The sequence below is a fragment of the Antechinus flavipes genome, chromosome 2 (genome assembly GCF_016432865.1).
Source record: "Antechinus flavipes isolate AdamAnt ecotype Samford, QLD, Australia chromosome 2, AdamAnt_v2, whole genome shotgun sequence".
Classification (NCBI taxonomy): domain Eukaryota; kingdom Metazoa; phylum Chordata; class Mammalia; order Dasyuromorphia; family Dasyuridae; genus Antechinus; species Antechinus flavipes.
In genome coordinates this window covers 671,445,097-671,461,502 of record NC_067399.1, presented here as the reverse complement: position 1 = coordinate 671,461,502, position 16,406 = coordinate 671,445,097, and the positions used below count along the sequence as shown (strand labels likewise).

Genomic DNA, 16,406 nt, shown 5'->3' with positions numbered 1-16,406 from the left:
CTTTGAAAAATTAAGGAACTTGATAAGTACTAGAAATATAATTAAAGATGTTCTGTTCTGACAAAATCACTGGTATGTCATTAAATGTTTAATTAAAGCGTTAATGTTATTTGGGAACAATAGGAAACCAAGATGGATTACCAAGATGGATTACCAACATGGAATATTTTCAGTTCAAGTACCAGGTACTGCAGATATACAAATGAAACCATTTCTAAATTTAGTGTTAGTTGTGAAATGTCTGACATATGCATTATGATAAGGCACATATCTGGAGCTTTTGATTTGACAGCCTTCAGAGCTGTTTCCTGGAGTTATAAGTGATACTGTAATTACTTATTAGGTTTCACCTATAAGCCTGAATGTTTTCTTATGGCTTTTCTGATTAACTCCACCTGAATGATTATTCCTATCCTGTTTGAAATCTCAAGATTTCATTTGGACAATAATCATTTGCATTTATTTGTGTTTTTTTGGCAGACTTCCCCCATTTATTTGTTTAATTAAATCCACGTAATCAAAGATTCCCAGAATACCAGAACTAGAAAGAATCTCAGAAACATCTGGTTCAACCCATATCTGAAATAAATTCTGACTAAAACAAGCCCAACAGTGCTAATTCAACCTTACCCTGAAGACTATCAAGTACAGAGAAACCTAATATTTCCTAAAGTAATCCATGTAACATAAGGTTAATTATGACCAATAGAAAGTTTTTCTGAAATGAAAGTGAAATTTTCCTCTTCCACTTCTACCTTTTCCTTCCAATTCTACCTTTTGGGCACTTATTGTATATCTATGACATCTTCTTCTTGACAGCCTTTTAAATACTTGAAAATAGATATCATTTCCCCTTCTTTGGATTCTTTTACTTTAGTCTAAACAGCCACAATTTCTTAAAGAGATTCTCAGAAAAATTTCACCAGAGGCATTTAAGCAGTAAAGTAGATAGACTTCTAGACCTGGAGTTAAGAAGACTTGAATTCAAATTCTCACTTACTACCTATGTAACTCTTGGTAAGTAATTTAACCTCTGATTCAGTTTTTTTACATAAAACTATAGTAATATTAGAACCCAACTTCCAGGTTCTTATAAGGATAAAATTAGATAATATTTGTAAAAAAAAAAAAAAACATTGTAAATTTCAAAATGCCCTATAAATCATAGATTTCATTGTTATTTGATATAATTAAAATGATTATTTTCCTGCTTGCCATTCCCAGAATACTTTTATACTTACAGATGTTCTTTCAATAGCAGAGTACTTTACACTACAGTGAAAAAAAAAGGGCTATTCATGAAGTGAGAGTGAGAGATTACTAATGACATCATGTGTGCTTTCATTTGCAAAGCAAAAACAAGAAATGATCCCACTGTGTTTGATGGACTCCCTGAAGTGAACTTATGGGATTGTATGGGCAAGGATCACAAAGGATGGGCAAAGATTAATATACAGTAGTAGGAGGACCTCTCATTTATAGCTCATCAATTGATATGAATTAATGTTGAATATATGTTTCAAGTACTTACTTAAAAAGTTCATTCCTGCTGATTGCTCTGTTGGTCTGGGGGTCAATTGCATAGACAACCAGGTCAGACTTAGTATAGTCTTCTTGAGAATAAGCTTCTCCAAACCTTCGGGCTCCAATGGATTCCACCACAACTTTGGCACCAGGAATCTGTTCTTGCACATAGCGATCCAAAATCCTATCCATTAAAACAGATGGCAAACACAGTTTCTTAAGAAATGGATGAAGAGACCAACTTAAAAGTATAGGAAATAGGCCTTAAGATAGTGATATCTAATTTTGTGTCCCTGCTAGCTAAATCTTATCACTTTTCAAAAAAAAATCTCCATATTTTCTAAACAGTGACCTGCCCCAGGGATCACAAAAGCATAATAATATAGAGGGAGGTCATCAACCATGTCTTGTTTATGTCTGAGTTTTTGGAATTTATGATACCATTTCAGTTTTAAATGGCCCATGGGAAATACTGAATATGTTTTACAAATAAAACTGTCAACAATTTATAGAAGTCATATGGGCACAGAACTCTTTGATTCTACCTTTCTCCATGGGGGAGGAGGATGATAAATTCCCTGGCCCATGACTTATGGGATCCATGCCAAGGCATTGGATAGAATAGAACACCTGTTCTTCTTATGGGTGCCATGAGAAAAAATAGGAACCCTTAGAAAAATGCCATGTATCAGCTTCAAAAATAATTCAGATGATAACAGCTAAATCCAGAATGAACAGAAGATAAGGATAGCATGAAATAAAGAGGCACAAATGAATGGCAATTATTAGAATGATAATAATAATAACAAAAATAATAATCATATATAATTATAATAACAATAAAGCAACATGTCATCCCTTGGACAGCATAAGTAACTTTAAATTACAAGTAAATAAAGTACAGTTTAAAATAGAAATCCAATGTAATTCTTGCAATTATATCATCCTTTAAAATATATAATATTTCTTCTTTTTCATTTAATTTTGTATGCATTTTCTCCCTTGTGATTAAATCATACAGTAATATGGTATCAAAATTTTTATCAATAATATTTTATATGAAAAAGAATTAACACAAGAAATAAGACAGCTGCAGATTTACTTTATTGAGAATTCACTATGATGCTATGTAAAATCCAGGTGAGCTCCCTGGAGACCTCAGGAACAGCCAGAGTCAAAATAAGTAAAAGTCCTTGGTCTTTAGGGAGAGAAATGAAGGAAACAGACAAACCACCAGGAGGCTTTGCCACTTGCCTAAAAGTGAAGTCTGGCTTGTTTTAAGCCACCATCTAATCCTTCCTATAATTATCTGAATACACCCAACATGGAGCCAGCAGGGAACAGTGAGAAGAGCCATTTTTCCAAACATATGCTAATAGACTCATTGTCCAATAGTTAATTAGCCTTAAATACTCTGTTGTCTGATTCAAGCACACCTTTTAAGAGTTTCAGCCCTTTATAATGCTATGTTGGAATCCATAGTGTGAAACCATTTGGTAGGTAAGAATTTCAACAAGACTGATCCTGCAATTTAATTTGTTTTGTGAACTCCTGGGAGAAGAAACTCTATTTCCTGATGCAGGTAAGCACCTTTGCTGCAAACTCAAGTTTTAAAGAGTTATCTAGAGCAGAGGGTTTAAACACACAACCAATGAGTCCAGTTAGGCAGGAACCAGGTTAAAATATATTTAAGAAATGTTTTAAAAATACAATAAACCATAGGTGATGTCAATTTGTGCTTTTCTAAGTCTATCCTCTGGCCTTTAGAGATCCATTTCTATTTTAAGTTTGACACTGCTGTGTCAAAACTCGGTGCCTAGGTTCATGTAGCTTTGGTTTTTGAGCAGTGTGACTTGAATCTAAGTATCCTAGTTTCATTGTTTTCTCTCCACTCATTTCATCATGATGCTTTTGACTTGTAAATGAAGGGTCTAACTTTTCAATCTTGAATATTGTCCAAGACTGACTTATCTACATCTTAGAAGTAAGCAGCAATGTAGTAAGACTTTAAAGTAAGTCTTTAAAGAAATAGATTCTTTAGACTTACCCACAGTTTGAAAAAGAAACAAAGCAACCGATTCCTATATTTTGTTGGATGCATTCAAAAAATTCAGGGTTGAAAAGTGAGTACTGTAAGGATAAAAGAACTGAATGCTTATTTTTGAAATGTGACTTCTTTAACAAAGGCCCAATTCATGGAGTTGGCTGAGAGAAAAGTGTGAAATATCACACTTATTGAGCCAGGCTGCATATGGCAGTTTATTTAGCCATGGGTCTTTCTGGAGTCATGAGATAGACACTACCTTTACTTTGTGAAAGACCAATAACAATCTGCATAACTATTTTATTTTAATAACAAAATCATAATTCTGGATTAGATTATCTCTAGGTGCTAAAAAAGGATGATTATTTATCAGATCACTGGAATTATTAAGAGTACTAGGAAAATTACCTGGGCCACTGAGAGAGTGATTTGTTCAAGATCACTAAATATGTGTAGGAGGAAGAACTTGAATCCAAGCCTTCTTGATAATGAACTTGGACAGTTATTTATTGTGCAAAAATATCTCTAAGGCCCCCTTCAACCAGAAAATACCAAAAAGGACAAAACATTTGCCAAATTATATGAGATTAACCAAAAATGTTACTTCCTATTTTTGAGATGCAGTTCTATCTGTCCTACCTCTACATGTTGGTTCCCTACTCATGCTTAAGACTTGGCTTTACTAAAGATTTTCCTAATTCACTTAGCAGAAAAATTTTTTCCTTATCTGATTATATGTAGCACTTCATAACACATGGGTGTACTTCCATATTGTAAATTATATTTTATCTGACAAGCAGCATGACATAGTGACTAGAAGGCCAGTCTTAGACCTAAAAAGCCTGAGGCACAAAGCTTTTCTCTGACATATACTAAGTGATGTGATGATGGGAAAGTCACTTCAATCAATCTACATTTAAATGCCTACTGTATTTCAGGCACAAGACTAAGTGCTGGAGATATAAACAGAGGTTAAAAAAAAAAAAGCAATCCAGGCCATTAAAAGGCTTTAAGTCTAACGGGGTAGAAAATATATAAATCCATAGATACAAAACAAGGTCTGGACAGGATAAATAGAAAATAATTAACATAAAATATCTTTTAAAGGGTATTAAAATTATGAGATATTGGAGAAGATTTCTAGTAAAAGATGGAATTTTCACTGAGATTTAAATGAAGTCAGAGAGGTCAATAGTTGAAATATATGAAGGAGAGCATTCTGGGCATGGGAGACAGGCTGAGGAAATGCACAGAAGCAAGAGATGGAATGGTGAGTCTTCTCCGTGGAATATCTGGGGTTCAAGTGTCACTTGTAAGGGAATGAAGTGCAAGAAGACAGGAAAGATAGGAGACATAGGTTAGGAATAGCTTTGAATGACAAACAGAATATTCTGTATTCAATACTGGGGATATAGGAAGCCACTGGAGTTCACTGAGTAACACTACTCTCTAAGACCATAATTTAAAAAAAAAAAAAAAACAAGACAAAAAAACTTGCTAATCTGCACTGTTGAAAGAATTGTTCTCCCTGGGAATTCTAAACACCGATAAGATTCCAGGTTCACTCCTCAAATCTCCAGTGTTTTACACTATTGGGGGTGAGGGGATTTGATCTGTGACTTAATTATAGTAATAAATTTCCAGGAAGGAAACTTTCCATAGCAATGTAGACTCATTCTGGCTCTTGAGCTTACAGCTTTAGAGAAGCAGCATGGTACGTGGGAAAGAGCACTAACCCTGAAATTAAGGGATCTAACTTCAAAGAGGGGTGTGCTGCTCAGTGCCTAATAAGCAGCTCTCTGAAAATCCATGGCATATTTTTAAATTGTATTAACATTATTAACTATTAAGATTTTCTCCATTGCTTTCTTGAATCTAGGAATCAACGAAATAATAAATTATGATGATTTGTTCCATTTGATGATTTCAGAATTCTAAATGCTCACATAGAAAAAAAAAAAAAAAAAACTTCCCAAATGGCTTTTTATGGGCAAAAGCCCATAAAAGCTTTTTCTGGTACACCACCTCCTTTGATGTTACAGTTATGTGACTTTAAGGAAGTGATTCAACTTACCTTGATTTCAGTTTATTCATTTAGAACATGAACAGATTAGCAGAGAGAACCTCTGAGTTATCTTTGAGTTTTAGATCTCTGAATTATGAGGGTTGCCTAGGACACCAAGAAGATAAGGGGTTTCTCCAGGGTAACAAAATATGTATCAGATCATATATGTATGAGGTCAACATTCAGTGCCTCCCTGTGCATTGCATGGAGGTATTTTAAAATGATTGTTGAGTTTAATGAGGCATTAGAGCCAGGATATGAATGTAGATTCTTTATAAAGCTTTTATTATCAATCTACTATGAGCAAGCATTGTATTATGTGAGGCATTGGAGAATCCAAAGAAAATGCTGAAAAGAAAGACTTTGACCTTGAATCACTTACATTCTAATGAGAAAGATAAGATATACATAATTAAGTGTCTTTAAGGACATTCAAAGTAGATAAAAGGTTCATGATGGGGTGTAATAAGCCTAGAAAGGAAGGGTGGTGTCAAGTCAGAAAGGGTTATAGATATCAAATGGAGACATATGTATTTTATTCTACAGGCAATAAGAATTCATTCAAGTTCATTAAGTGAAAGAATGACATCATCTAAGCTGTACTTTAGGATGGTCGCTTTCATTAGCATCAAAGGGTATCCTCTGAATGACAAGAACACAATGAAATATCCCTACAAGTTGTAGAGCACAAGATTAAAAAAAAAAAAAGAAAGAAAACCAGAAATTTAACAATGATCTGAACAAAGCAGTTGGATGAAATAGATTGTAGGTCAAGAGACATACTGGACTTTTGTCATGCCTCAGTTAAAATGAGTCAGTTTTTATAGATCATTCAGTCTTGATTTGTAATGTTTAGGCTACATACAGCCTGAAGCTCAGAGACCATTTTAGGATGCATCATTTTTTTTTCTTCTTCTTATTCACATCATGAGCTAGTCAAAATTTGAAGGAATGAGGGAATAGCTGATTCAAATATTATATAGGCTTTGAGTATTGGACTATTTTATCTTCACAGCCTGGATTCAGGGACTAGGGAGTAATGGCAGTCAAAAGCTATTCAGTTTTTCTCAATATGTTTAGATTCCCTAAAATCAGAAATGAAAAAGATCTCAAGGATTATGTACTGTAAATCATATCTGGAGAAAATTTTCCCATAGCACCCTCCCCAGCAAGTGCCCAGGAAGCCTTTTCTGACCTCCAATGGGCATCTGGAGTCAAGGCACAAATTGTTTCTCAATTGATAGAATCTATAATCTAGAATTCAGAAGTCCTTTTGCCCAACTTTCCATTTACTTCTTGTAGAGGGCCACAAATAGTGGGGGAACTCTGGGTGGAATATAAGAACCTTCAGCCCAGAGGGAATCTGCTGACAATGTCTGGCTCAGCTCCCTATTTCCCCTAAGGGCTCTTGGCCTTCCTGAGTAAGTCAGGAGGTAGTGACAACCTGTGTTGTAGTTGAAGCAGAGTGATACCAAGTGGCAAAGAGTCATCTTGACACAATAATAAGTTGTTTATGTGGTCCCACATGTGCAGCATATAGTTAGCACATGCATAGTGTACTTTGGTTATATAAGGGGATTAGGATAAAAAAAAAAACTGAGAGAACTTGGAATAAATGGACTCCATGTTTATCCATTTATGTGAGTCCCACCTCTTCACTCCTTTTCTAAGACCAAGGACTTAAGCTGCTAATGAGGTCCTCCAGAGAGCTAGTCTAGACACAACTTCTCTTTTCATAGCTCCTTCCCTCTCTTTCTGTTTCTGCCTGTAAGCCTCTCTGTCTATCTTTTCATCTCTGTTTCTCTTTATCTTTGTCTCGTGTCACTCTCTCTGCCATTCCATCTCATGCTCTGGCTCTTTCTATTGCTATCTCTCTCTAGATATATCAGGTCATATGTCATCCCTATATCAAGTGGCACAATAATGCTATTGAAGGAGAATTGTTGCTACTGATTTGTCCGGAGAGAAATAGAAGCAAAAAGAACAATGAACAAGTGCTAAGTTACAAAAATTCATTGGCCTTTCAACATTTATTTTGGGAATGACCTAGGTATTCCAATATTCCTAGGCTAGGCATGAAGTGGCCACTCAAGGCCACACCCCAATACTGACTGGTATGGAAGCTTTGATCTACTCCATTTCTATCTTGAGCCAGTTTGTCCCTTTTTAAATAACATATTAGCCTCCTACTTATTGAGGTTTACTCAAGGTTGCCTAAATCCTTGGTCAAGGGATAGAATCAGAGACTCTGAGTTTAAATCCCAGTGCTACCCTTTAGTACTTGTATGATTCTGAACAAGTGTTTTAATCTTTGTTTTGGCCTCCATTGCTCATCTCTAAAAAGCATGAGTTTGACTATCTGGACTCTGTGCCCCATATAGAATTCCATGACTATACAATGTGTAGTAAGGTCTCTCTGCCAGTTCTAACTCCTATAATGCTATAGATAAACACACCTTATTGGTTTCTACAATGTCAGCCTGTCTACCATACCTCTTAGCAAATGGAGATGTTTTAAATAGAGATATTATTTGGAGAACTGGCTGCTCTAAATCTCAAAGAACTTATAGTTGTTTTGAAGATAAAATGAAATATGTGAGTAGCACTTTGCAAATCTTAAAATGTTTGGTAAAATGCAAGATATTATCATTTCATTGTCTAAGGATAGGGATTTCACAACAAACTCTCAGATTAAAGAGGGATAGGGACAAAGAGACATATAGACATGCAGGGGAAAGAGACAAAAATGGAGAGGGGGGAGAATGAGAGGAAGAAAAGGAGGAAGAAGAAAAATCTGAGACTGATGACAGAACAAAGTCTGTTAATGGGAAGCTAAGGAAAGCTCACAGTTTAGGGTCCTTTAACAAAGTACTAGTAGAACAGGTGAATAAACATAGGTCATTTTTTATGAGAAGAGTCATCAGAGCTTAGATTTAGGGGGAACAAGCATTTTTAAACACTTAATGTGTTCAAGGCACACACAGTTTCTCATTTGATAGAATTTGGAATTCAAGTCTTTTTGCCCAACTCTCCATTTTCCTTCTCTTCCTCCCTCCCTTTCTAATTTTGTCTCTAAGTCTTTGTCTCTTTCTATCTCTTTCTTTCTCTCTGTCTCTGTATCACTATCTCTGTCTTTCTATCTTTTACTCTGGCTCTTTCCATAGATATTTTTGTCTCTTTTTATGTCTCTGTTTCTCTCTGTGTATTTGTCTCTATTTCTGTTTCTCTCTCTCTCTTTCCCTCTCTCTCTGTCTCTTTCTCTGTCTCTCTGTCTCTCTCCCTGTCTACACACACACACACACACACACACACACACACACACACACACACACGAGGATCTGAATCCTTGCTTTATAATTCTCTATTCAGCAGAGTTGAGTACTATTTGAGGGTCAGCAATCTGAAACAGTTCTTGTAAATCATTAATATGCCTGAGTTCCTGAAATATTAAAGTGTTATTTAGGTATCTGGTGGATCTGTGCTCTCCGCACATTGAGCAATGATTAGCTGGAATGGAATGATTATCAACACACAAACTTAAAACTCCATTCCTCAACAGCAGTGCATGTTTCTTTAGAACTCGAGGTAGTTTTTTAAAATGTAGATAATGCCAATTCATTTTTAAAGGGCACTTTATTCATATTCTAAATGTGAAGGTCATGAATCAAGGATGTGAAAGAACATTTTATTTTGTTCCTGTGTAAAAATTATATTTTAAAAATCAATTATTTTTGTAAACTCTGGTTAAAGAAAAGGGGGAGAGGGAATCATAAGGAAAATTTTATTCTCTACCTTTCTTTTGCTAAATGCCAACATATTCAATTCTGTTTATCTTCTGGAAGCATTTGGAAATGAAAAAGAGAGAATGATGTTCTTATTTGAGAGGACCCATTCATAGTGAAAAATCAAAATATACATAAGCACATGACCTCTCATTAGATCAGTTGAATGACAAAACTCTATAAAATAGTTAGGGTAACTATTTTTCAAATACCTCTTATTTTTGGTTCAATGTCTTTTGTATATCCCAAGCAAAATGGATTCTGATTCTCATATTCCACGAGCCAGAAATGTTACCAAATCATCAAACTGTTATTTCCACAACCCTGTTCCATGTCCACTATGGGAATTTTTTTAAAATCATGTGTAGATTCTTGTACAGCAAAAATCAACATTTTCCTTCCCTTAAGTATTTTTAATGGATATTTACTTCCCCAAATTTATCTGTAAATATCCTCCATCAGAACTGCTCCACAATAATCCTCATCTCCCGCTCATGCTTTCCTTGACATCTTTCATGATTCAGTTAAAATCCAACCTTTTGTAAAAAATCTTTTCCAGTGCTTCTCAATCCTAGCAGCTTCCATCTGAGATATCTCCAACTTTCTCTTTTTATATGTTGTAATTCATAAGGTTTTTTTTTTCATAATTTCTCCCCCTTTAGGATGTGAACTATTGGAGGGCAAGGACAATGTCATTACTTTTATTTGTACCCACACTACAGTGATATGAACACAGTAATGAATGCTTGTTAACTGCCATTCTTTACCATGAGTAATAAATCCAAATCCAAGTTCTTATAAGAAAAGCAAGATTATCTGTAAATTGCATTTAAATCTCTTCAGTTACAAAGCCATTTTTAGACTTTTCATTTAGAATGATTTGCAGGCACTTTGTGACTAAATGTGCATTTGTGTTTACTCGATAAAACTCTTTAAATAAATTCTTTGCATGTTGTAGAATTTACCAGGTGACAATCAAGATGACCAAATTGGAGTCCTTAACATGGAAATGGTGTGGACATATTTAAATTACATTAGGGTAACAGTCCTTGTGTTGAAATTGCCTCTTTCTTTAAAAACAAAACAGAACAAAATGATCATTAATTATCTTTCCCTGACAGTCTCTATAGAGAAAGTCAACATGGAGCATAGTAGATTGAAAATTGGACCTAGAATTAAAATATGACTGGGATTTAGTGGAAATGATATTGGTTCAAACTCCAAATTTGCTACTTGTTATCCATGTGACTTAAGGGATGTCACAATCTCTATGGGCCTCACTTTTATCATCTTTAAAATAAAGTGGTTGGCTTAATGATCATTTAAGGTCCCTAAAAGGTACATTACAATCTTAAATCTATATTCTATGAACCTTGGCTATCTACTGACTATAGGACCATGGATAAATACCTCTGAGCATAAGTTTCTTTCTCTATAAAATGGAGATTTCCTGCGTAACTCTGGGCAAGTCACAACATCTTTGTGCCTCTCAAAAGGAAAGATTAGATAAGCTGCTCTTTGAGCTCTCTCTAAGCTCTTCCTAGGTTTATATTTATTATCTTATTTTGATCTTTTCCTTCAGATCAAGTGGTGTTTGAAACAGTGATTGCTTTTAGGATGTATGATCAATTTTTCTGACTTTCATAGAAGAAAATGCATAATTCCATCAGGTTTAATCATTAGATACATAGATTTTAGTTTCAGTAAATTTCCAATGCAATATAAAACAGCAATTTGGCTAATTTTCTATTTTACTGTACTCAGGAACATTTGAAGTAATATCCTTTTACATTTTTCTACCCCCAGAGATATTGATCTTTACTTTCCCTCCTTTCCTTCACTGTCTTTTTTTTTTTTTGTTTCAAGTACCTCTCCTCTCTCCATATTTCAACCTATCTCAATTGTGTCATTTCCCTCTAGCACCATCCTTTTGATAGGAAGAGTCACTCATTTTTCTCACTAACCTATCCTTCCACCTTTCCCCCCCATCCTTCTTTTCATAACTCCTGGAGCCCTTTAGCTCTTACTACTGAACTGGAACTTCTAAAGGGGGCAAATGACCTTCATCTCCCATCCACTGGTTTTCTCCCAATCACTTCAAACTCTGTGAAGCATTTGACACTCACTTTTCTTGAACATTTCTCCTCTTCTATTTTTTTCATACTATAATATCTCAATTCCACTCCCTACCAATATGCCAAATAATACGTCAAGTTTTTCTAGACAATCTTCATCCAAATTCATCAGAGATTTTCCATGACCATCAAGAATGTCCCATTCTTACCATTTCTTACAACCCCCTTTCTCAAATAAAAGTTCTGCATTCAGCTAGTCTTTGCTATTTTTTTTTTTGCCACAAGAATCCATTTTTGTTAGAATGTAGGTACTGGTAAGGGAAATCTCTGCACATAAACTTATTACATGATATAATTAATATCTTAACATTTAGCATATTGTCTGGAACATGATATATGTTTAACAAGTGCTTGTTGATTGACTAGTTCATGCTATAAAAATAATTCCAAATATGTTAGAGTTTGTTCATACCAGCCAGTTTGATCAGCTATTTGGGGATTTCTCATTGGAGTTGTTCAAATTTAGACCAGATGACCACTTTGTGGAGATGTAAAGGGGATTCCCAGGCAGTTATGAGTTGTCTGAGCAGCCTGAGAGGTCCCTTTCAAATGGAGATTCTTTAATTCTGTGATTTCCTTGGGTGATAAGAGCATGATCATTAGAAGAATCTCATTCAGAATCTTATTTCTTGAGTTTGGGAGTTCATCAGAGCTAACCAAAGAAGTAAGCAATGATTCTTTGCAACCTCAGAAACTACTCAAGGGCAGTAACTTGATATTTCTCTGTTGAATTATATGACATCACTAAAGTCTTAGTTAAAAGATTGTACTTTCTAATGATTTTATTTGGTAATGTCAAAGAGAAGTCTGATCTTGATCATAGATAACAACAGGGCAACATTAGTATTTTTGTATTCCTCTTTAGTATCTAGAGTTCATAGAATTTTAAATGTAGAGCTGAAAGGGCCTTTTATTGTTATTTGTTTTTCAGTCATTTCCAATTCTTTGTGATCCCTCGGCAAAGGTCTGCAATACTTTGCCATTTCTTTTTCTAATTCATTATACAGATGAGGAAATTGAGGCAAATAAGGTGAAATGACTTGCCCAGGCTCACACAACTAGAAATTGTCTAAGGCCGGATTTGAAATTTAGAAGATGAGTTTTCTTGATTCCAGAACCAGCACTCTATACATAGCTGCCTTGGAAGAGGCCTTAGCTCTGATTGACTCCAACTCTTTCATTTTATAAGGAAGCCCAGAGACTTAAGCCACAGACACAATGAATAAATGAATGAGGCAAAATTTGAACTAGATTTTCTTGATGCCAAGTCTAACATTACCCACAATATTCACTGCCTCTTGGTATAATTGTAAGTGGTGCTTCTAAGAGGGGGTTTGGCTAGAGATCATTCATAACAGCAATACAAAAATTGGATCAGAAAAATAACTTGAAATTTTTGGCCCCTGATGACAAGGAACACAAACCACACACAGGGCAAGCAGAATGAAGTCTCCTGAGGAAAATAATAAGGGTAGCCTAAGAAGTTCAGTTAGGAGAAGACTGAAAAGATGGAGGAAACAGATCTGATTTGATAGCTCACTATCCTGACTAATTATTTTTGTTAATTAGGTCCAAACTCTGTTTTTTTCTAGTGAAATGTTGCTAAGAAAACTCAAGTGTCATTAGTGCCCTTTAAATTTGCGCTCTCCAGCATAATTACATTCTGAATTGTGATATGGAGGCAATTCTAGAAGCTTGGGGCATCTGTTACAGGGGCACAAATTCTGGCAGGCTCTTAGCAACATGAGCAGTCTTTGAGAAAAATCTTGGCAATGTGCAGTGTTTCTCTTATTCAATTTAAATTAACTCTTAATATTTATGTCTATACTTCATACAAAGTATTTTGCTGGATACTGAAGGTCTAGCCTGATGGACAGAAAGTCTCATCTGATACTGTGTGGTCATCAGGACACATAGTTTTCAGACATACCAACTCATGAAGATCATCTACTTAGGAGGAGTTAGGTGCTGTGGTAGGTAGAGTGATCAATTTAAAGTCAGGAAGATGAGTTCAAATTTTTATTCAGTCTCCCTGTGTTAGTCTGGGAAAGTCTTTTAGTGTTTTAAAAATTTATGCTGACCATTAGGCAAATTTTGATAATAATATCCACCCCATATGCTTTTTGTGAGGATCAAGTGAAATAATATATGCAAATACTCATTGTCATTATTAATAAGGGGTAGGCCTATTGTCATCTGCCTTGGTAGAGACAGTCTCCACAGTCATAAGAGCAGAAATACCTGAAATATAAGAACAACAGTATTCAAGGTCACCCTATCTTTTTTTTTTTTTTTTCTTACTGATACTCAACACAGCACTTACAGCCTCTAGGATGAGGAAATTATTCATTTGTTTGTGAGATGTCATCCCTTCCATGAGTGCCTGAAAATTCATATTGCATTGAGCATTTTAACCTTCAAAAATAAAGCACAGGGAGTGAAAGTCATGGATCACCTGCCTTTTCAACAAACAGGTGAACTCTACTGTCTGCCCAATAAATGCAGATCTAGAAAAAGGCATCCCAACAGATTTCCCAAGAGCATCCAAAACTCCCCTAAGTCAGGAATCAGTGAATTGATTTGCCTTTCAATTGGGGAAATACAAAAGACAAGTCTCATCTGTGAACCCATAATAATCAATCAATAAACCAAGAAGCATCTATTAAATAGTATGCACCAACCATGATGTCAGGCACTAGGTATGTGATTTAAAAAGAAAATAAAATGTTCTTATTCTTAAAGAAATTACATCCTATAGTGTCATGAAAAAAGTATTGATTAAACATTGAAATATATGTGGAAACTCTCTAATTACTTTAGCTCATTGGGGGACAATTCTGGCTTAGCCCCTAATATCTTCATATCTTAGACCTCAACAGATCAAAGCCAATTCCCAATTCCCAATTCAATTTAATTCATTTCAATTCCAGAAATACTTATTAGTAACCTACTATAATGCAACGTATTTTGTTGGACACTATGGATTCAGAAATTAAAAACAAAAATCTCAAATAACTCCTCTCCTCAAGGAATTTACTTTTACTGTCTGTGGTCACGTATACACAAGGAAACAAATCCTGAGGATACTCAGTGGGAATGATCAGGACACAACTTCACTTCATTTGTGTTTCGAAGAAAACTAAATCTCCTCCAAAATAGAGGATGATACTAAATAAAGATAGAGAATTTCTCTAAAATATCAGCTGAACTCTTCCAAAATGAGCTTCCAAAAAATTACTAAGATTATCAAGAAAAAAGGGCCCCGATTTTTCTTTTCCTCCCATCACTAATTGAAGTACATTTTGGGCAATAAAAAGCATTACATATTATTATTTTATGTGTGGCTAATGCTTAATGTTTACAGTTGACTTTTAATTTATGTTACACTGATTACAGACTTATTATAGCAAAGGATATCATTAATAAGATGTGCCACGGGGGAGGCCATGCTCCATTAGTTGAGAGAAATGAGGCTGCTCATTTTTCTGTCTTGATAATCCCTATATGTCTTTGCATTAAGTACACTTATTTCTAAATGGTATGTGGTCAGCAAAATTTTCAGTAATTAAAGTTTAGGAGCTAGGAACTAATAGAGATTTCACAATTGAAAGAAAGTTTGAAGAAATAAGTGGTTTTAATTTATTCCAAAAGGGATTGTTTGCTGCATATATTTTAACTGGCCTTCTACTAAGGCCAGCTAAATAAATGAAGTTATTAGAGTTTAGTACACTGGAAGATTGATTGAAGGAGGGTGGGATGTGTAGTCAGGAGGAGGGAAACTGTAGGGATGCATTGATGGCTGTTTTCAAGGGTGAAAAGGTGATCCTACTGAGGAGGGACTGGACTTGTAAATGGCCTCAGAAGATGATAGGGTCATAGGTTTTGAGTTGGAAAGGGCCTCTGAGATCATCAAGCAAAACTCCTTCAATTTATATATTAGGAAACTGAGACTGAGTGTTTAAATAACTTGTCTAGAGCCATATAGCCAATAAGTACTAGGGAAGGATTGTAATCCTCATTCCCTTGTATTGAAATCATATCCCTTATGATACTCTGCAGCTCATGGTGCAATAATGTGGAAAACAGAAATGCCCTTTTGGGCATTAGAAATCCACTTTTAAAATGGAATTTGAATTCAAAGCTATGTGGGACTAAATGATCTTTGGTGTTCCTTTTATATCTAAGATTCGAAAATTTTAGGATTCTGTAGTTCTGAATATGCCCCTGAGTAGAATAAAGAGAAGGGGTCAATAGTAAACACTGATGAAAAAGATAAAATGCCATGGAAGAACTGATGTTTCCTTTATCTCAATTTCTCCTTTAAAGGTACAGTTGTTATGAGAGGTGTGGTGATCTTGTTCTCAAAACGCAGCCAGGTGATAAAAGTTCAGATCTTTTATTATTTTCAATATAGCCTGGTTAGTTTAGAGGCCTATCTCTCTGCTTGGTTCCAAGAGCTCTTGTCGCTTTGTTGCCAAATCCAAAGGTTTTGTCCTTCAGCCTCTGCCTCTGCTTTCTTCAGCGTCCAACTAGCACAGAGATGGAATGAATCTCTTGTTTCCTTCACTTGGGGCTCGGCTAGCTTTCTGGTGAGTCTTTCAGACCAGCTTGGTCTCAGTGGGGCGCGGGCAGGAGCCCAGCCACCTACCACAGTGGTGTGAGATGAAGATGAATCTGGTTGTCCACTGAACTCTCGACTTGTAGCTTCTTCACTCTGAAGAACTTCTTTGACTGGCCCATTGAAGCTCTATTTATGCTCCTTCAAGAGAGGGATTGTGGGTTTTCTCCCATAGTGCTCTCTGGCCCAAAGAGCTTTAAGGGAGGTGTGAACTCACAAAGGTACAAAGTTTACTTTG

The 16,406-nt window shown here is 35.4% G+C and overlaps 1 protein-coding gene across 1 annotated transcript in view; it reads right to left on the bottom strand.

Moving 5' to 3' along the window:
* PCDH15 (protocadherin related 15) overlaps nucleotides 1–16,406 on the bottom strand; it is an 859,006-nt gene that overhangs the window by 38,550 nt on the left and 804,050 nt on the right. Inside the window, exon 28 of the mRNA XM_051973865.1 lies at nucleotides 1,532–1,708. Coding sequence (XP_051829825.1) covers nucleotides 1,532–1,708 — 177 coding nt within the window. The remainder of the gene's footprint in view (nucleotides 1–1,531; nucleotides 1,709–16,406) is intronic.